The 22,754-nt window shown below is 35.3% G+C and overlaps 1 protein-coding gene across 1 annotated transcript; it reads left to right on the top strand.

Annotated features, from left to right (window-relative positions):
• The first annotated feature begins 31 nt into the window (after positions 1-31).
• On the top strand, positions 32-21,203 carry LOC127850817 (uncharacterized). Its single transcript, XM_052384154.1, has 9 exons — positions 32-72; positions 2,503-3,796; positions 4,863-5,156; positions 5,543-5,730; positions 6,347-6,602; positions 10,257-10,421; positions 12,567-12,652; positions 14,401-14,652; positions 15,049-21,203. The coding sequence occupies exons 2-9, from the start codon at positions 2,506-2,508 to the stop codon at positions 15,094-15,096; spliced, it is 2,580 nt and encodes an 859-aa protein (XP_052240114.1). The 5' UTR covers positions 32-72; positions 2,503-2,505; the 3' UTR covers positions 15,097-21,203.
• Positions 21,204-22,754: the final 1,551 nt, after the last annotated feature.

Raw genomic sequence — 22,754 nt, 5'->3', positions numbered from 1 at the left:
ACCACTGATCAGGCAGTAGGTAAGAGATAAATAGCACAGTTCTCTCCCATGGCTTCACCATGACCCGGAAATGTGAGTGCTTTATATTTTCATTATTTATCAAGTATTTTCTGTTCCGGACTATTCCTTGAGAATAAACAAATTCAAGCACTCACGACCAAAAATGATAGTAATGGATTTCATTTATGATTTAGAAACCAAGAGCTGACAATAAAAATGCAGTGGTCCACTAGAACAATAGACATCTCTAACCTATACCATTGGTAGTCAAATATAACATTACAAAGCCAACCTTTAATTTGTTACCAAGGTGTTGAAATGTACAATGTATTAACTTTAATGTACTTCAAAAAATGAAACAGAATATTATGTATGCTCCGATTACCATGTATGGAGCGGTTCTTCTTCTTCCGGGTAGTGTGCTGGGCTCCTCCGGAGCATTGTCGCACAATTGTGACTATGTACATGCGTAATGGAAAACGCTTGCAAAAAGGCTAAGGACCAAGATTAAAACAAGATGCTCCAGAGTTAAGGCCATAGCATGTCCATCCTGGTCTTAAAGACGTGGAGGGATAGTGCCACAATAGTCGCTTCTGGTAGGCTGTTCCAGATGCGGATGCCAGAGGGAAAGAAGGAATATTTGTAGGCATTGATGATGGCAAAGGGTACAAGGAACCTGTTGGCGTGGCCTCTTGTATGAACACCAGCTGGTAGTAGGATGTGCTGGGATTGGATGTCTACTAGGTTATTTACTATCCTGAACATCATGATGGCTGTGTAGTGCTGGCAACAGGCTTTAAGTGTGTCCCAGTCAAGCTGTTTCATCATGGCTGTGACACTGCTGGCTTGTTTGAAGTCGCCCATGCATAATCGAGCTGCTCTTCTTTGCACTTTCTTAAGCTTGTCAATGTTGGTCCTAGTGTGCGGGTCCCATACTGATGCTGCATACTCCAGCTGAGGTCGAATCAAGGACTTGTAGCATGTGGCCTTGATATCTTGTGGGCATGTGCTCAGGTTTCTTCTTAAAAATGCTGTGGTGATATTAGCCTACTTACATGATGCGTCAATATGGCTGTTCCAGGACAGGGTATTGTCGATTGTGACGCCCAAGTACTTTGCTTTGTTGGTTTGCTTGAGGAATTGGACATGTATGGCATATGAGCCGTCTATGGCTTTCGCTTGTTGGTAATATGGATCAACTCGCACTTGTCTGGGTTAAAATCCATCTACCAGTCCCTCTCCCACTCTTGAAGGCGATCTAGATCCTCTTGAAGTGCCTGAGTGTCTCTGTCTGATGCGATGGTTCTGTATAGCAAGCAGTCATCTGCAAAGATGTGTGCTGAGGAGTTAGTTCTGCTAGGGAGGTCATTAATATAGACCAGGAACAGTAGCGGACCCAGGACCGTGCCTTGGGGGACTCCCGATATTATTGGTGCTGACGGTTATCAAAACAAGTAATGGAATTTTTCAATTAATGTAAACAATGAGGCAAAAAAAGATTTATTCAATTCCCGCTAATACCATGTCAAAATTATTAATTGACAGCGTGTTTAACAATGCAAAGCCGATAGTTCCAAGCACAACCGCAATACCATCTACATTGTGCGTTGTTTACCTGGTATCAAGATGTCACATCCTAAAATGGAGAGCACTTGATTGCAAGAGGCAGTAGGCCAACTCAACTTTAAAATTTGATTCACTAAAGTATTAAAAGATTTTGGATATAATAAACATCTAATAGGAACAGGCTATTCCTACTGATATTGTTTTATATAATGAATATAAAAAAATGTATTTAACCATGTTTTGTGTTTAGTTCTTAAATAATTGAAGTAACTGACCCCTACAGTTGCTCTGTCCACCTTATTACAAAACTCATACAAATGGTAGCAGACAAAGCAAAAGTAAAGAATAAATATGAATGCTTTTGGATAGGGTTTTCTATCAAACTAAAAATAATCACAAATTAAATAAATTATTAACAAACATGTTGAATATTACCTTATTTAGATAACACTTTTTCCAAAGCTTAAATAAGGTTGCATTTATGATTAATTTATTTAAGAATTTTACTCCTAGCTACATCTTTTTTCATCATTTTTACATGAAATAATTAAGTATAGTATGCAGCTGTCATAATTGTAATGCACTCTAGGCAAGTTAAATACATTTGAACTACAAACATAAATACACGTACACAATAATTTTAGAATATGTTAAGACCTAATAAGCAAATAACACAATAAAATAAAGTAATCAATACATGCACATAAGCCCAAGATTAATTGTACTTTTATATGCAAGTGCATGTATTTCTAAGATATATGTGTTTTAAACATCAAGTTAATATATATGAAAATTATCTTTAACTTATTTGATATAAACTAAAAAAATGTATTCAAACTTATGCTTTTTGATAGTAAAGGAAAAGCCTTGTAAATATTAAAAGCTGTATCGAAAAATTATATTTTTACTTAATTACCGGTATATTATTTGTTACAGAAAATGATTGACTCAGAGGACTTCTCTGGCATGACAAGCATAATGGAAGGTTTACTGAGAGAACAGGCTTCTCATCATACAACGTTTATAACAAAAACACCGTCTGAAAAAACACAAAACTCACGACAAGACTCATCAGAGACAATCTTATTAAATATGGATGAAAAAAAAGAGAGACTTGAAAGGATGCTAAAAAACAGAAAAAACAGTGCAAAAAGAAGAGGTAAAGTGACAAAAAATGTGATCCGAAGTGATGCAGCCAAAATTTTAGAGCAGTTTCTCCAGTCACAGTTAGATAAACAAGATGTTCAGACCTCTCCACACAAATACCAGCGCTACGTTGAAGTGGATGTAACAGAGACCACTCCCAGTGGTTCTAGTTCAGGATACCTGGCCTCCAAAAGTAGCCTTTTACGGGAAAACTCCATTCCATACATGGATGAAAGTGACACTGAAATGCGGAAAGCCGAAAGCTTGCCTCATGATGATTTCCCAACAGTTTCCATCGTCTATCATGCAGCCGATGGTGACCACGAAGTTCACCACGCCAAATCAAAGTCGGCTCCGTACTCAGGCGCTGCTGTTGGAAATTATGCGAGTATGCGTTTGAGGAAACAATCCCAGCCTCCTCCACCACCGCCTCCAGGCACGCCACACTCTGCATCTGAGCACGGGTCAAGGGAGGACATGTACCAACGAGTGCCATACACTGGGGATCATGGCAGCAAGTCCAGTTCACAATCAAGGAAGTCATTCGAACAGCTTAAGAAGCTATCTGAAGATCATGGGGAGGAACTTGGCTGTCCGAGCCTTGATAATGAAGCATTGCCTGAATCTGCAAAACCTAGTTCAGACCATGACTCAAAACAATGGAAGACAGACTCATCGCTGGATTCGTCTCAAAGGCATTCCATTGATTCTTTGGTAGATGAACCAAGGACTAGAGGCTCAAAAGTCGATGACAAGCCTTCAACCATACATGTAGATTCACAATACGGTTTAACAAATGGTGCACTGCCAAAACGTCCCCAACCCCCTAAAGACATGTCGTTATCCACAAGAAGGTCTAAGAAGTCATCTACATTGACAGGACATGGCAGGAAACCTGTCTGGTCTAGTGATTCAGAAGGATCAGAGTCGGGGTATACAGAACAGGAAAGTCATGGACGTAAGAAAAAGTCCATGTTCAAGAGGGCGCAAGTTCGCCTGCAAACTTTTTTCAGAACGAGGAAAAAAAGAGCTTTGTCTGAGGATGAAGATGGTGTCTATGAACCATCTGGTAATAAATCAAAAGGTACGCATTTAAGATTCATTAGAATCTGTATACAAAAAATAACATTATTGAATATCATTTCACTGTTAGTTGTCACTTTGTTACTTTACACTGTTTTCAACAGTATTACAATCATATTATGTTTGTCAGTTAACCTACCAACATGATTTCTGGGTGAGCTGGTTTACCAGTAGGCAGTTCTATGTGCACATATTACACCAGTGACTGACACAGGTCTACTTAAATGCGAGGTTTGAGGAGAAAGGTTGAAGCAATGAATGATTGAATTACCAAACAGGTCACAGTCATGTCAAGTGGTCGGGTGAGAATGGAAACAGTAATCCTTAGACTTTTTTAGTCTGGCACTTTACCTGCTGAAATAGCTGATAATATAGTAAAGTGCATGAATCAGGATTGACATGTATGGCTTGTGGTGAAAAATAAAGAAATGGATGTTTGGTGCATGACCTTAATATTATGTTTATTGAAGCATTGTATGGCATGAATATGCTATTGATAGAAATGTTCTTGACATTACTTTTTTTTGTTATAGTGTTGTTCTTTTAATGATTTTTAGCGAGGCTGTTTTCGGAGAAAAACCGAGGTATTGTCATAGCCTGCTCATTGTCCCCCGTCCGCCAGCGTCGTGCTAAAACCTTTACATTGGCTTTAAAATCAAAGTGCTTCCACCTACAACTTTGAAACTTCATATGTAAATGCACCTTGATGAGTTCCACACGCCACACCCATTTTGGGTCACTAGGTCAAAGGTCAAGGTCACTGTGACCTCTAACAAAAAAAATATTCTGACATTTAGCAGCCGAGCGTGGCACCCGTTATGCGGTGCTCTTGTTATCTTTTATTTAATAGCTTGATAGTTTATTGCAATTTTGCATGTAAAGCCTGTTTGGTAATAAGAATCCTGATAACAGAAGATTTACTTAGCTAATACATGTAAGTCAAACATTTATAATTATTTTCACAAGTATACAAACAACAAACATTTTTTCTTGATTAGTATGTAAGTACAATGTAATTATAATGCAATTAAAATGCTTGTGTTCAACATTTACTCATGATTCCATAGAAAAGAAACATTACAACAAAGAAGACGAGTCTGACAATGTGCCAGATAATAAAGTAACGGAAAAACGCCATGTACAGCGGAATCGCCACGTTCACCAGACACACGGACAAACAGACGGCAGTACTGTGCTGCGTACCGAAGACGTGCAAGAAGCTATCGATATCATTGACCATCGAGACCCAAGCAGAAACAAGCATATTGACGCTCGAGTACATGTTAAGGAAAGTGTGCAAGATGGCGGGTTCATGGGGATGTGGCGAAGGCTGACTTCGAAAGACAAAAAGAGGGTGTCAGGTAATATAATTGATGAATTTGCATTAAAAAATGTGTCAAATGGAAAATAAAAAAATGTTGATTCGATGCTGTTTATTACCGGTAGGTTTTATATATATAATATGTTGGTACCATTTTAGTGTACAACAGTGAACCTTTATGTTTAAAAACTAGTGTTTTCCAAATTATAAAAACTGAGAATTAAAGTATCACTTTGTCATGAAAGAGGTATTGACACTTACAGTGACTTTTCTGCTTTGGCTTCATTTTTATTGAAATTCTACAAGTAATTCTTTTTTCATACGCAGTTTTGTTCTGTCATTATCAGTCACTTGGTGCCTGTTTCTGTGCTAATTTCTGAATAAAAATAAATAATTTATTCATCTAGCCTCATGTCTCTTATGAAGGTTCCAAGTCAGCACACTTTGACCAAGCAGACCATGGCAGGGGGGAGTACAACCGAACTGTATCCGTGCCTGCATCTCGTCCAGGTGATGAAGATAAAAGTTTCCTGACCGTGTCCGGGACTGGATTTGTGTCTGGTGAAGTTAAGAAGAGGCATCGTCCAGGAACCACGGAAGTGGGGGCAACTCAGGTAGCAACACATTTTTTTTTTTACTTTTAGAAAGCGTTCATTAGAATTTCTTAAAATGTGTTTTTTGTCATGTTAAATTGTATTAAAGTTATAGTAACCTTTTTTGTTGATTTAGTCAAAAATTGAATTCAAGTTCACTGATATTGTCCCAGTACTGTACTTGGCATGCACCGGCTTACGCTCCTGTTCATTGGGCAAAAGGTCACGGTATCGTAAGCACTGTTTGAACTATATTTATTATGCCTGCATAAAGGTGGGAGCGTATAGATTTTGCTTTGTTGCCCACATTTTTTTAGATGGAAGAGAGTTTCCTTGGGTCTGAAACAAATTTCCCCTATACATGTTTTTGTCCTACTCCATGTCATTCCTTTCAAGTTTGGATCCTCATGTTTTTTGTTTCATAAGAGATATTGAACTCTAAATTTTCGAATTTGATGAAACTTGATATGCAGCATCCCTTTAATGTGGACATTTAATAAAATGTATTAATGTATTGGCAGCAAGATGAACGCGGCCACAAATGTATAACACACCTTTCTTGCTTAAGTCTTGGAGAATGCGTTTTATCTGTATGTGTTTTGAACATTTTCACCTCACAGATGTAAATGAACTGCAGGTGGTTGGAAGGGACGACATAAAGCGCCGATCGAGTCACATCGATATATTTGACCATGATGGGCAGCTGATAGAGAGACACTACTTCGACCACAATGAAGATCATGATAATTTCCCGCGAAACAAATCTTTTGAATTTGATGAGAAGTTGACGATAACGGAGAAACATGTTAAGGGACGTGATGGTGAGAGGGTCGTGAGAGATGTGGACTCTCACAGCCACATGGAGACAATGCTTGTGACTGACCGTCCAACAGGTAAGAACACTTTGTAATTGATTATGTGTTGAGGATTGTCTTTCTACTTGCCTTTTTTATGCTCCCCGAAATAAAATTTCGGCAGAGCATATAGTTGCCAGTTTGTCCTTCCTTCCTTCCTTCCTTCCTTACTTCTTTCCGTCACACTTTTGTTACCGTTTCTCATAGCGCCTTCAATACTTTACCGATCTCTTTCATATTTGGCATGTAGGTACCTTGCATGGACCTCTACCTTTTGATGAGGTTTGATGTCACTGGGTTCAAGGTCAAGGTCACCAAGGCTAATAATAGATTTTCTGTCACGCTTTTGTTACAGTTTCTCATAGGGCCTTCACTACTTTACGGATCTCTTTCATATTTGGCATGTAGGTACCTTGCATGGACCTCTACCTTTTGATGAGTTTTGATGTCACTTCATTCAAGGTCAAGGTCACCGAGGCCTAATAATAGTTTTTCTGTCACGCTTTTGTTACAGTTTCTCATAGGGCCTTCACTACCTGGTACTTTACTGATCTCTTTCATATTTGGCATGTAGGTACCTTGCATGGACCTCTACCTTTTGATGAGGTTTGAGGTCACTGGGTTCAAGGTCAAGGTCACCGAGGCTAATAATAGATTTTCTGTCACGCTTTTGTTACAGTTTCTCATAGGGCCTTCACTACTTTACCGATCTCTTTCATATTTGGCATGTTGGTAATTTGCATGGCCCTCTACCTTTTGATGAGGTTTGAGGTCACTGGGTTAAAGGTCAAGGTCACCGAGGCTAATAATATATTTTTCCATCACACTTTTGTTACAGTTTTTCATAGCGCCTTCAATATTTTACTGATCTCTTACATATTTGGCATGTAGGTACCTTACATAGACTTCTACCTTTTGATGTCGCTTGATGTCATTTGGGGTCAAGGTCACCAGGGCTAATAATAGATTTTTTTTAGGTGGTTATTAACACATAGATTGACAAAGCGCATCATCGGGGAGCATCCATCGTTTTCAACGATACTTGTTGTAAAAAATAGTCCTTGCAATTTACTACAGCTTAATCATAGACCTTGTTACATACCATATATAGAACATTCTCCTTGTAATTAACTAATCTCGAACTTTTCCCTTGTAATCCACAGTATCGTGAGCACTGTCCTTGAAATGTACTAAAGCTAAGTCATAGTCTTGTTAATTCCTTTATTTCTAGCATAGTCCTTGTAATGCATAATATCTTGAGCATTGTCTTTGCAATTCACTAAATCTCAAGCATTCTACTTATAATATACTATGTCTTGAGCATTGTTTTCTTTATGGATATATCTTGAGTATTGTCTTTGTAATGTATATATCTCCAGCATTGTCTTTGTAATTGATATATCTCAAGCATTGTCTTTGTAATGGATATATCTTTAGCATTGTCTTTGTAATTGATATATCTAGAGCATTGTCTTTGTAATTGATATATCTATAGCATTGTCTTTGTAATGGATATACATGTATCTAGAGCATGGTCTTTGTAATGGATATATCTCCAGCATTGTCTTTGTAATTGATATATCTAGAGCATTGTCTTTGTAATTGATATATCTATAGCATTGTCTTTGTAATGGATATATCTCCAGCATTGTCTTTGTAATTGATATATCTATAGCATTGTCTTTGTAATTGATATATCTCCAGCATTGTCTTTGTAATTGATATATCTAGAGCATTGTCTTTGTAATGGATATACATGTATCTAGAGCATGGTCTTTGTAATGGATTTATCTCAAGCAATGTCTTTGTAATTGATATATCTATAGCATTGTTTTTGTAATTGATATATATATATATAGAGCATTGTCTTTGTAATGAATATCTCAAGCATTGTATTTGTAATGTATTTGTAATGTATACATGTGTATATCTCCAGCATACCCTTTGTAATGGATATATCTCTAGCATTGTTTTTGAAGTGGATATATCCCAAGCATTGTCTTTGTAATAGATATATTTCGAGCATTGGCTTTATGTTGGAAATATCTTGAGCACTGTCTTTGTAATGGATATATCTCAAGCATTGTCTTTGTAAAGGATATATCTAGAGCATTGTCTTTGTAATGGATATATCTTGAGAATTGTCTTTGTAATGGATATATTTTCAGCATTCTCTTTGTAATGGATATATCTTGAGCATTGTCTTTGTAATTGACATATCTAGAGCATTGTCTTTGTAATGGATATATCTTGAGCATTGTCTTTGTAATGGATATATCTTGAGGATTGTCTTTGTAATGGATATATCTAGAACATTGTCTTTGTAATTAATATATCTAGAGCATTGTCTTTGTAATTGACATATCTAGAGCATTGTCTTTGTAATGGATATATCTTGAGCATTGTCTTTGTAATGGATATATCTTGAGCATTGTCTTTGTAATTGATATATCTAGAGCAGTGTCTTTGTAATGGATATATCTAGAGCATGGGCTTTGTAATGTATATATCTCAAGCATTGTCTTTGTAATTGATATATCTAGAGCATTGTCTTTGTAATTGATATAGTTAGAGCATTGTCTTTGTAATTGATATATCAAGAGCATTGTCTTTATAATGGATATATCTCAAGCATTGTCTTTGTAATGTATACATGTGTATATCTCCAGCATTCTCTTTGTAATGGATATATCTCTAGCATTGTTAATGAAATGGATATATCTCAAGCATTGTCTTTGTAATGGATATATTTTGATCATTGTCTTTATATTGGATATATCTGGAGCACTGTCTTTGTAATGGATATATCTCAAGCATTGTCTTTGCAATGGATATATCTAGAGGATTGTCTTTGTAATGGATATATCTTGAGCATTGTCTTTGTAATGGATATATCTCCAGCATTCTCTTTGTAATGGATATATCTTGAGCATTGTTTTTGTAATGGATATATCTCAAGCATTGTCTTTGTAATTGATATATCTAGAGCATTGTTTTTGTAATGGATATATCTAGAGCATTGTCTTTGTAATTGATATATCTAGAGCATTGTCTTTGTAATTGATATATCTCAAGCATTGTCTTTGTATTTGATATATCTAGAGCATTGTCTTAGTAATGGATATATCTTGAGCGTTATCTTTGTATTGGATATATCTTGAGTATTGTCTTTGTTATGGATTTATCTCAAGCTTTGTCTTTGTAATGGATTTATCTCAAGCTTTGTCTTTGTAATGGATTTATCTCAAGCATTGTTCATGTTATTTACACAATGCTTAGAACTGTCCTCATAATTGTCCATTTGCAAAGAGAAGTCATAATTATAAACCAAATGCCAAGAACAGTTCCAGTAAAAACTCATACAGTAAAACAGTTACAGTTAAAAACAATATGATAAAACAGTTGCAATTATAAACTATATTCTTAGAACAATTCGTTTAATTGTCTATATGCTTATAACAGTCTGTGATATTGATCTTAGAAGTTCTAATAGTTTCAATACATGTTCACATTGTATACCTGTATCATTCGGGCCTTTTCAGCCATAATATCTAGCAAATTATGCCATTTGCATAATATATAACTAAACAACTTTATCTAGTTATTGAACTATTTTCCATATTTTGAGTGTCTTTTTTGTGTTATAATGGATTTAAATAAATAATAATGTTGTAACAAATATTGTAAATTCAGGTAAAAAAGAAGAGACAATGCATGACGATCAAATAGAAAAGATAGCGAGTAGACTTGCTGAGATTGGTGATGTATATCACAGTAGATATGAATTGGATCAGGCGGCCAGAAGTCCAAGACGAGAAACACGTGACAAAATGTCCCCTGAAAAGGAAGAGGTTTTAGGTATTTTCATAATTTATTTATTATTTAAATTAAAAGTACACATGTATAACTTTATTTAACACAGGAATACAGATCGAGTTTGACTGAGTCTTTATTCGAAGATGAAATAGTTCATTACTTAGCAAGTTTAACAAATCAAGTTTGTCTTTTGTTTCAAGCCACCAAATGTTGACTTAATTAAAGTTATTTTATAAATATGTGTTCCAGAGAATATTGAATGATTTCTCATGCACAAATTGTTTATGCACAAACATAGTGCAATAAAGCATTATCTTATTGTCTTTTTCTTTGTAGCGGATGATATATGTGGGGTATATTTGTCATTCATGTGAAAATGCTTTTTTAGGATGAGATTGTGTTGAGGCTGCAATGTTTAGTTTTAAATCCCATGCATCCATCGAATCCAAATATGATCAACCATCAAATTAGATTTATGATTTATTATTGAATTAAAGCATTTTATATCTAAACTACTGATTTTAAAAATGAAAGGAGATATGATGTTATAACCATTGAATCCTTGCGTTATGCCCTCCTTGTAGAAGCGGGGTTATATTTCTTGCGATCTGTCCTTTGGTTGGTCTGTTTGAAGAACTTTTGTTTCCCCCTACTATGTAGAGAACGCTTTGACATACAACCATGATAACTTGGTATTAGAGGAAGAAGCCTTTAAAATTTGTATTCAACAGGTCAAAGGTGAATTTTACATGGGTTTGTGAAGTAAAATTGAATATGCTCACTAGTTATAATAAGTGCCTTGAATACTAAAAAAACAAGATGTGTTTGTGAAACACTATGTCCCCCCCCCCATATTTTTATGTCCCCCACTATAGTAGTGGGGGACATATTGTTTTTGCCCTGTCTGTTGGTCTGTACGTTGGTCTGTTGGTCTGTACGTTGGTCTGTACGTTGGTCTGTTTGCGCCAACTTTAACATTTTGCAATAACTTTTGCTATATTGAATATAGCAACTTCATATTTGGCATTCATGTGTATCTCATGAGGCTGCACATTTTGAGTGGTGAAAGGTCAAGGTCATCCTTCAAGGTCAGAGGTCAAATATATGTGGCCAAAATCGCTCATTTTATGAATACTTTTGCAATATTGAAGATAGCAACTTGATATTTGGCATGCATGTGTATCTCATGGAGCTGCACATTTTGAGTGGTGAAAGGTCAAGGTCAAGGTCATCCTTCAAGGTCAGAGGTCAAATATATGTGGCCCAAATCGCTTATTTTATAAATACTTTTGCAATATTGAAGATAGCAACTTGATATTTGGCATGCATGTGCATCTCATGGAGCTGCACATTTTGAGTGGTAAAAGGTCAAGGTCAAGGTCATCCTTCAAGGTCAGAGGTCAAATATATGTGGCCCAAATCGCTTATTTTATGAATACTTTTGCAATATTGAAGATAGCAACTTGATATTTGGCATGCATGTGTATCTCATGGAGCTGCACATTTTGAGTGGTGAAAGGTCAAGGTCAAGGTCGTCCTTCACAAGGTCAAGGTCATCCTTCAAGATCATATAGGGGGACATTGTGTTTCACAAACACATCTTGTTGACGTTTGACCTTGAAGGATTACCTTTACCTTGACCTTTCACCACTCATAATGTGCAGCTTCATGAGATACACATGTGTGCCAAATATGAAGTTGCTATCTTCAATATTGCAAAAGTTATGGCAAATGTTAAAGTTTGATGCAAACAAACAAACCAACAAACAGACAGGGCAAAAACAATATGTCCCCCAGTATAGACTGGGGGACATAAAAAACATCCATGAGGAAGACTTACAGTTGTTATAAAACATCGTCTGAACATTCAACACTGAATTGATAATAATTGTATAGCTATGGATTGGAAGGAGTAAAGCAGTCAAGCACTGTAATCATTATCTTCATAGACAAGCTGTTTTTAGAGCCCTGATCTAATTAAATTATATAACCACATATTTAAGTTAGTTAATAGCTGCATAAGGGCTGTAGGTGATTAACCACATTTAAAAGTCCTGTATGTTTAGGGTGTTGGAAAAATATTTACAAATAAAACTTGTTAAAATAAGTTTAACTGAGGTTTAAAATTTTTAAATACAAAACAAATAAGCTATTGTCAAATTAACTTCTCTGCATGCTTTATTTCAGACCCTATGCAGAGTAGTAGTTTAAGCACACTGGAACAGGAGCTGGTAGCAGAGCTGCATCGTGTGGCCGGCAACATCGATGCTAATGTAACAGCCTTTCAGTGATCCACTGCATTTACAAATCTCAATATAATGGCGCTGCGCTCTGGGAAAACAAGGCCTAATGCCAGATTAGCCTGTGCAGTTTGTTTAAAAAAAATTAAAAAAATGTTTGTTCCAAAAGAAAAAATCAGACTGCAATGGCTAATAAGGGACAACACTTTACGCAAATTAATTAAGCCCTGTTTACTCAGAGCATGGCTCAAATATGATTGATTTTATCAAAAATAGTCTCTTGCTGTTTATAGATTGTTCTTTTTTTTACAAACATCTTTGGCCCAGCATTTAGAAAACATGTGTAAATTTCTTAAATTACATATATTCTCTGTTTTGTATAAAGGTTTAGTTTTTAAAAATGTAATATTTTGAAGTTGTTTGAATTGATCTTAGACTTTATGTTAACTGAAATCAATATAGTTCACATTTAAATTTACCAGTATCAGAGACATTTACACTTGATATTGGAAGTTAAGTCCCTATGCAGCCTTAGTTGCAGATAGTGTGTAAACCATGAAACAACAATCCTTAACATTTGATTAAGAGTTTATTGGAGTCATTGTGTCAGACTTAAATTTTAACAAATACATTAAATTAAAATCTATAATATTATGAACAAAATGCCTACTACATACTACATATTGATCTTGCCGTCAATAACTATTTTCTGAGGATTCAAAACCATTGCTTATTGACAGATAAACAACTAATAAACAACTAAGATTTGAATATCATTATACCCCCACATAGTGTGTGTTTATAGGAGTAACTCTGTCAGTTGGTCAGTTTTTTGGTCTGTCCTCGTAACATGTTACATTATTAATATGTAGAGTGAACTACATTTGGGACGTGCTCTGTGAAAAGGGGGTTTAATGCATGTGCGTAAAGAGTCATCCCAGATTTGCCTGTGCAGTCCGCACAAGCTAATCAGGGACGACACACTTTCTGCTTTTATGATATTTTTGCGTTTAAAGAAAGTCTCTTAGCAAAAATCCAGTTTAGACGGAAAGTGTTGTCCCAGATTAGCCTGTGCAGTCTGCATGACACTTTACGCCATGCATTAAACCCCCTTTTCACAGAGCGAGGCCCTTTTCACAGAGCGAGGCCCATTTGTACTTCCACATTTCTGAAGAAATTTAATTAAAACTTCAAGTCTTTAATCACCATGAAGTGTAGATATGAATGACACCTTTTTCTTAAACAAAGTAGTTCCGGGCTTTTAGCCATGTTTGTGAGAAAGCTCTAGTTTAACACAGAAGCAAAGTGAAAATGGCTATATGCAACCTGCCTAAAACCAGAACAGCCTGCTTGTAACTCACAGTAAGTTCAGGTTGTATGCTGTTTGCTGCTCATCAGCATCTTAGGGTTGGAAATGAAACTTTTAAAACTTGAACCTAATAGGAAAGGTCTTTAATTTAATTAGTTTTTCCAAGGAATGCGTATCTGAATGGTAAAAGGTTAATTATCAACTTCATAGATCCATGCCAATGCTGTTGTTGATGTGCAAGAAACCTTTTTGTTGAATAAAGATTCAAACATTTCGCAGAGTTATTTGCCTTTGAACAAATTGGTGCAGGGGCATAAGATATGTGAAAAAACTCTACATTAATAATCAACTTTGAGCTCCATGCAATTTTTTATAATAAACTTCACAGCTCCATACATATGTTTTATTATAAACTTCACAGCATAGTGTCAATGATCTAGTTCAATGATTTATTTCATAATCACTTTCACAGCTCAATTCCAATGCCCGCCAGGCTGCAATGAAGATCACCAAAATGGTTACATACAACCACTTCGAGAAGGCACTACAGGAGTCGGTCAGCAGCAAGGAGGGGTGGTCACAGATAGCTACTGTGTTCAGGTTCACTAAGAGCGCGATAAAAGCCGTTGGGGCCACAGGGGCACTAGCTGTGCAGATTAAGGAGAACAGCCTGCGCTTCATTGAGGATACCTTCGCGGACTGGATTGTTGGACAGGGTGGATGGGTGAGTGTGTTGACCAGGTTGTTGTAATCTTGATTTAAACTTGTATGGGAGGTTTTGTTTACAAATTTTGAAAAAGCACTAACCTAGGATTGGGAACGTAAGATGTGAAATGTCAATTTTACCTTCTTTGCTTTTTATCAAATTTAAATTTATTTTTTGTAATTTATTTAAACATATTATAATCTTAAAAACATCCTATGTTGTTAACAACAAACCTGTGCATTCAATTAAAGATAAAGCAAACAAATTATTAAACATAAACTTGTGAGCAACTGTATATGTTATAAATTACCGACAATACATTTTTTGAAAAATTGTTCTTTAATGCATTTTTATGAGGTGATCGAGGAAAATCAAGATTGCTTAAAAAACAAACACTGCATTGTTATTTCACAGGAGAGCATGCTGTCAGAGGATTCTGATGACTCAGCGCCCAGAGATTGATTGAACATGAGGTCCACATGATGTAGCGGTACCAATTGCCTTCATTCAAGGTTGCACAGCAGTGTAACTGAACGGGTCTGTAATTCACAATGTCTGGCGTCCATACAAATGGCTGATTTACTACTTGATCTCCGACTGACCATGCAGTTCAAACTCTGCAGTGGAAGACATGGCCTTTATCCATATAGGTGGTGTAGATGTGTGAACACATTGGTCTGGCTTGCATAATTTCTTGGGCCGTAAATATGTATTGCCAATGAACTGGATCCATGACTATATAAGCTCCATAAATCAAGCTATTTCCAGTTAAAATTTTGAGAATAAGTTGTTTTAAGGTTTTCCATTGTTGAAATATTTCAGACTAAGTCTAAGTAACTGAGTCTGAAATATTTCAACAATTGAAATCCTAAAAAAACTAATACTCAAAATTTTAGAAAAAGCTTGATTAGTATCTGTAATGGAACAGGCATGAAGGAGCATCTAATGTAATGAAACAAAAATAAATGTTTTAATGGTTGCACATGGGTTGGACCTGAACATACTGCAAGTTTGCCTTATACACAAACCTTAACAAACAACATTTGAACAAACATTCCATTTCAAGTTGACAATGTGCTTGAGATTATTTTTCTGTTCCTTTACTGAACTGTGTTATCAAATGAGTTTTAATGCATCCTTGGAGTGGGAGGTATTCAGCATTGAGCTTGCTGTCTTCTTGTTGGTACGTGTGTCCTTAAGCATGTGATTTTATCTCCTCTTTTAACTACTTGGTGGATCTCTCTCTCAAACTTCCACAGTTGAATTTCCGCACTGTGTAGATGATTGTAAAGAAATAAATCTTGGCAGCGAACTTAAGTTGTAGATTTTTGTAAAGAAAATAAGTTTGGCTGTGACACAATTTTTGGTAGATTTTATATATTGCCCTTTATTTTTATGCCCCCGAAGGAGGGCATATAGTGATCAGACTGTCCATCTGTCTGTCTGTCCGTCCGTCACACTTTGCGTTTAGGTTTCAAAAAATGCTCATAACTTCTATGTCACTTCAGATAGCAATTTCATATTTGGCATGCATGTGTATATGGTCAAGGCCTTTCCATACGCACACAAATTTTGACCCCTGTGACCTTGACCTTGAACTTAGGGTCCTTGTTTTGGTTTTCGAAATCTGCGTTTAGGTTTCGAAAAATGCTCATAACTTCTATGTCCCTTGAGATTTAACCTTCATATTTGGTATGCATGTGTATATTGACAAGGCCTTACTATAGGCACACAATTTTTTATCCCTGTGACCTTGACCTTGAATTTCGGGTCCGCGTTCAGGTTTCAAAATCTGCGTTTAGGTTTCGAAAAAAATGCTCATAACTTCTATGTCCCTTGAGATATAACCTTCATATTTGGTATGCATGTGTATATGGACAAGGCCTTTCCATACACACAATAATTTTGAGTTTTGACCCCTGTGACCTTGACCTTGAATTTGGGGTCTGCGTTTAGGTTTCGAAATCTGCGTTTAGGTTTTTCTAAAAATGCTCATAACTTCTATGTCCCTTGAGATATAACCTTCATATTTGGTATGCATGTGTATATGAACAAGACCTTTCAATACACACACAAATTGTGACCCCTGTGACCTTGACTTTGAACTTGGGGTCAGCGTTTAGGTTTCAAAATCTGCGTTTAGGTTTCAAAAATTGCTCATAACTTCTATCAAAGCGTTTATAGGGGGCATATGTCATCCCATGGTGACAGCTCTTGTTTGAATAAAAAATTATAAAGTCCCCTGATGGTTGTGTTTTCAACTGATTTTCAACTACTTGTTTGATCTTGAAAGGCATTTAGGCTTCAGCGAGGTTTTGCAGCATTATGGCCGTTTGTCTGTTTTCCTGTGCCTTAGATTATAGCCATGGGAATGGCGGCCATTACTGTGACAAAGCATTGTGGGCCTGTGAGGGTAAAAATTACATTTGTTGCAAGATCCAGTTGGTCATAAATTGTTACAAGTATAAGTAGATCTTAAAATTATTTGGTAAATGTACTATTTAATACTGTATGAAGAATGCAACTTGCAACTTTCTATTTGTTAGACTAATATGCAGATTTACATTTAAATCTAGTATTTAATATGCAATATGGTGCCTTGATAAAGTACCTGTGACAGAATACCACCAATAAAAATCTATTATCGACATGTGTAAATGAGAAATGAATATGTTTAATGCTATAAGTTATTAGTTCACAGTTAAGTTTATGCTTTTTTGTGCATATTTGATAGTTGCATAATCCAGGGAAAGTGTTTGTTTGTGTAGGTCCCTGCATAATTCTACATCATAAAATCTGTGTCTTTATGAAGTTTGATTGGATATGAAATAAATTTGCGGAAGGGATTTTCTGCCCATATTTAATTCAGTTTAAAGTTTAAAATTTGTTTTGACTGTATATTACTTGATTTTTACGCAATTATTGCACTTTGTTTGCTCAAAACAGGTTTTTAAATGTTGCTTTTTATATTTTCTGACTATTTTGGTTGAGTTGTTTGTTTACATTAAATTTGTTGTAGTTTATATGTTTATGAAGTAATCAAATTACCATTGAATTTTTATTGAAAGGAAAGAAAATTTGTCAGTGCTAGTCTTTCAAGGATGCCTTATTTTGCTCATTAGCTAAGATTCCATTGTCGATGAACTTTTCTCTCAAAATGGACCATGTAGCTCATTTGGTGAAGTGCTGGGATGGCTAATACGAATCCCCAACTGGCAACATAACTGGTGTGAGGAATGGTGATGAAATAGTCTCTACAGCCCTTCTCCCCTCTTAATACTTTTTATTTGAACTAAGCAATTATCAGAAATTGCATTAATATGTGTATAAGAAGTGATAAACTGAGAGCGCCTGTTAAAAGTGTGAGAGGGTCCGTCTGCTCAAATGATAGGACTGGGTTACTGTGCACTATGAAAAAAATCAAACAAACTTGTGTGGATGAATGTCTTTGTAATTTGATATGTAAGTGCTATTTCCATGGAAAGTCGCCATGGTATAATGGATATGGTGCCCGCCTAGCTACCGGGAGGTCACATGTTCAATCCCCACTGTGGGAGCGTTCTTTAGATCTTCCCCATAGACACCAAGTACTGATTTTAGTCCCAGGAAACGGAATCGAGAGCGTTTCAAATAATCCTTAGCCTTTCTATGCAATTGAGCTAAAATAAATAGTTGTAAACTAAAAAGGTTTGAATTATTTTAATATATTTTATGTACAAATGCAATGTCATGAAAAGTATGGTCCGTTACTGGATGACCAGATGATAGATTGTAACACCTTTGATACTATATGGTACAGTGTATGGAATTTACAGAAATCATGTTCTGAAAAAGATTGTTTATGATTCCTAATATTTTTCAAATATTTTTTGCTTGTTTTTTTTTTTTAACTTTTTGACTTGTTCTCTAATCCTTAGTCTTTTAGAGGAAAATATATGTATGTTTTACATTTTGTTCGCTTTATTGTGAAATTAAGAAAGATATAAACCATTGCTTAATGGTTTTGATGTAGTAAACTATGGGCTACACATACATGTATACATTCTTGTGTATATAATCAGGTGAATAAGTCATACAAACTGTACTTTAGAATTTTCATTTTAATTAATTTACAACAATTTTTATATGTATTTATTTTTTTATTGGAGATATGCACATCACTTATTCTCCACATTTCGAGGTTGTTCAATAATCAAATGCAAAAAGTGCAATATATATAAACATTTTTACCATGGGCTGTTATTGCATTGCTTAAGTGTGTTTGTTTTAGCATATCCTAAGTGTGTTATATTGTGCTACATTGAATTAATTTTTGTATTTATACCTTTTCATATTGTAAGATGATACATTGTGTCACAGATTTTGAGTTTTGTTTGTCAGGCAATCATTGGAGTAGTGGATCACTGACTAAAGATTGATTAAGACCATTTAACATTTTCTTTTAGAACATGTAAACATTAACTACTAATTGTATGTTTTCTCTTTCAAACATGAATAATAATATGTCTGTAGATACCCTCTCTACATCAATAATATTGTGCCTACAAGTACATTTCCAAATATTGCCAAAACATATATTTTCCTTATTTTGTCTTATTATTGTATACAATGAAATGATAGACTTGGCTTTGTCTGTCTGTTCGTCTGTTGCAAAACTGTTGAGGGATATATTTCAGAAACTATATAAGATATCAACATGAAACTAAATAGGTGTATAGATATCAATGAGGAGAAGTGTCATGCACAAGAACCATAACACTACACTTTCTTTAATAAGAGTAACTGCCCTTTTTTGTTATTTTGTATGATGAAACTTTTCAGGGCTATATCTCAGATACCATGCAAGATTTCAACATGAAACTTTATGGGTGTATTGATATTAATAAGGATATGTGCGATGCTTAAAGATCATAACCCTTCACTTTCTTAAATAAGAGTTATTGCTCTTTGTTGTTTTTATGCTCCCGGTAGGGTGGCATATATCAGTTGAACTGTCTGTCAGTCAGTCCGTCTGTCCGTCCGAAAACTTTAACATTGGCCATAACTTTTGCAATATTGAAGATAGCAACTTGATATTTGGCATGCATGTGTATCTACTGAAGCTGCACATTTTGAGTGGTGAAAGGTCAAGGTCATCCTTCAAGGTCAAAAGTAAAAAAATACAATCCAAGGGAAGTAATAAGCTTTAAAAGGGAGATAATTTCTAAACCTGCCAAATGATATATAGAAAATTTTATTTCAAAGCGGCGCAATAGGGGGCATTGTGTTTCTGAGGAACACATCTCTTGTTGTATAATGAAATTTTTCAGGGCTATGTCTCAGATACAATAAATTTTAACATGACACTTAATGGGCGTGTAGAAATCAATGTCACAGCCAGAATCGCAATGCACATGAACCATGACCCTGCACTTTCTTAACTAAGAGTTATCGCCCTTAAAAAAAATTGTTGTTTTTGTACGATGTAACTTTTTCAAGGCTATATCTTGGATATGCTTCAAGATTTTAACATGAAGCTTTATGGATGTGTAGATATCAATTAGGAGTATTGCAATAAAAAAAAAACATTACCTTACAATTAATTATTACCCTACACTTAATGATAATACTGTATTTCAAGGGCTTTGCACCAATCAATAAACAAAGTTTATTTGGCGGGGAATATCAGTTCGAGAAATTTGCTTGTTATAATCTTTTTAGTTCATCTATTTTTTGAAAAAAATTTATGAGCTATTGTCATCACCTTGGCGTCGGCGTCAGCGTCGGTGTCGGCGTCCGGTTAAGTTTTGTGTTTAGGTCCACTTTTCTCAGAAGGTATCAATGCTATTGCATTCAAACTTGGTACACTTACTAAATATCATGAGAGGACTGGGCAGGCCAAGTTAGATAACTCAGGCATGCATTTTGACAGAATTATGTGCCCTTTTTATACTTAAAAAATTGAAAATTTGGGTAAGTTTTGTGTTTAGGTCCATTTTATTTTTTAAGTATCAAAGCTATTGCTTTCATACTTGCAACACTTACTAACTATCTTATGGGGACTGTGCAGGAAAAGTTATGTAACTCTGACTGGATTTTGACAGAATTATGGGCCCTTTTTTATATAGAAATTGCAAATTTTATTTAAGTTTTGTGTTTTGGTCCACTTTACTCCTAAAGTATCATAGATATTGCTTTCATACTCGGAACACTAGCAAACTATCATAGGGGACAGACAGTACAGGACAAGTTGCATAACTCTGGTTGTCATTTTGACGGAATATGGCCCTTTTTTGACTTAGTAACTTTGAATATATGGTTAAATTTTGTGTTTAGATCCACTTTACTTCTAAAGTATGAAGGCTATTGCTTTCAAACTTCAAATACTTTCATGCTATCATGAGGGTACTGTACCTGGCAAGTTGAATTTTACCTTGACCTTTGAATGACCTTGACTATCAAGGTCAATTTATTAAATTTTGCTAAAATTTCCATATCTTCTTTATTTATGATTAGATTTGATTGATACTTTGACATAACAACTCTTACCTGAAATACCACAATAGACTCCACCCAAACCATCCGCCACGCCCCCCCCACCCCAGAATCCCCCCCCCTCAAAATCATATTTTTTTTTTCATTTTTTGTAAAGATCATCTAATAAATGACTACACCCTCACACTATTCCCCCCCCCCCCTCCCCACCGCACCCCCCAAATTTTTTTTGAAACATGGTTAAAAAACAAAAATATTTTTTTTAATTATTTTATGTTTGAAATAGCGTCCAACCATCCCACCCAAGAATACCCCCCCTTCCCCAAATTTTTATATATTTTTTTTTGCATTTCTATTTTTATTTTTGGAATATAATGTAATAAATGACCACACACCCACACTATACACCCCTCTCCACCCCACCCCTCCCTCCTTTGTGATTGAAGTATTGAGATAGGTCCCTTCACCTTTAAAAGAAATAATAGATGAGCGGTCTGCACCCGCAAGGCCGTGCTCTTGTTTTAAGTGTAGTTATAATGCCCAGGGTTTGTTGCCATTTGAAGTCATTCGGTCCGTCTGTTTGTTGGTCTGTCTGTGCTCGTAAAAAATTAAAGTTTGTGGAGCAATGCACTAATATAATTCTCAAGTTAAACTTCTTCAAATATGTCACGAAGTTCAGCTGTGCAAAAACTAGTAATCCCTACTAATCCAAAAATTCCTGAATTATTTTCTTTCCAACCTTTCCAGCCTTTAATTTAGTTGATTAAGCGATGGAGGCTATTTGTCTTCGATACTTTGAACATATCTGACAAAATGGTGCAGGCTTATTTGCCTTTGACCTTTTGAACATAACTGACAAAGCGGGGGTGGGGGGTGGGGGGTGTGTGTGGGGGGTAATGTCACTTTTTTTTTACCAAGCTTTAGTTTCAATTATTTCATTTTATTGTTAGAATTCGAAAAATAAGCTGTGTTTTGATCTCATATTGTTGATTTTTTTTTATGAAATTGTATAGTACTTGTTTGTATAGTAGATATTGGTGTCAGTTTTTAATTAATATTAAGTGTAGGATCAAAGTAATTAATTCAGCATCCAAATTCCAAGTCTGAATTCCCAAATGTTCTAAAGTTTTAGCTGTTTCTTTATAGCTGATAGTCATGAATTTAAAAAAAATATAAGTACATTAATGTCTGCACTATTGTATGTATTTGTGCTTCAGTGTACAATAATAAATATGGTATAGTACATGTGTAGGAATATCCCTGCAACCACATACAACATAGAAGAATTCTTTGACTGAGAAATCAACTCAGCTTAGAATATGTATTCGTGTACCTGTATATATTGGGAGATAAATACATGGATCTGAGTACAATCTTTAGATGTCAAGATACATGCTTTAGATACTTTAGATACATGATCTTCTATGTATTTGTAATTATACACAATGTGTAGGTTATTGAATGTTTTAAAAAGTTTCACTTTATTACAGATTTTTGCTTGTTTTACATAATAAAAAGATAGCGTTATTGTTTGAATAAGTCACTGTAAGGTTAAGAAAGATAGAACATAATATATTATGTTAGCATGTTTTGATTAATAAGTATTAAAGATATGTCCACCTTTAAAAAAGTACCATGAATAATTA

This window comes from Dreissena polymorpha, chromosome 11, assembly GCF_020536995.1.
Source record: "Dreissena polymorpha isolate Duluth1 chromosome 11, UMN_Dpol_1.0, whole genome shotgun sequence".
In the NCBI taxonomy this organism is placed as follows: Eukaryota; Metazoa; Mollusca; class Bivalvia; order Myida; family Dreissenidae; genus Dreissena; species Dreissena polymorpha.
The sequence above is the reverse complement of the archived record's forward strand: the minus strand, read 5'-3'. Positions and strand labels throughout refer to the sequence as shown.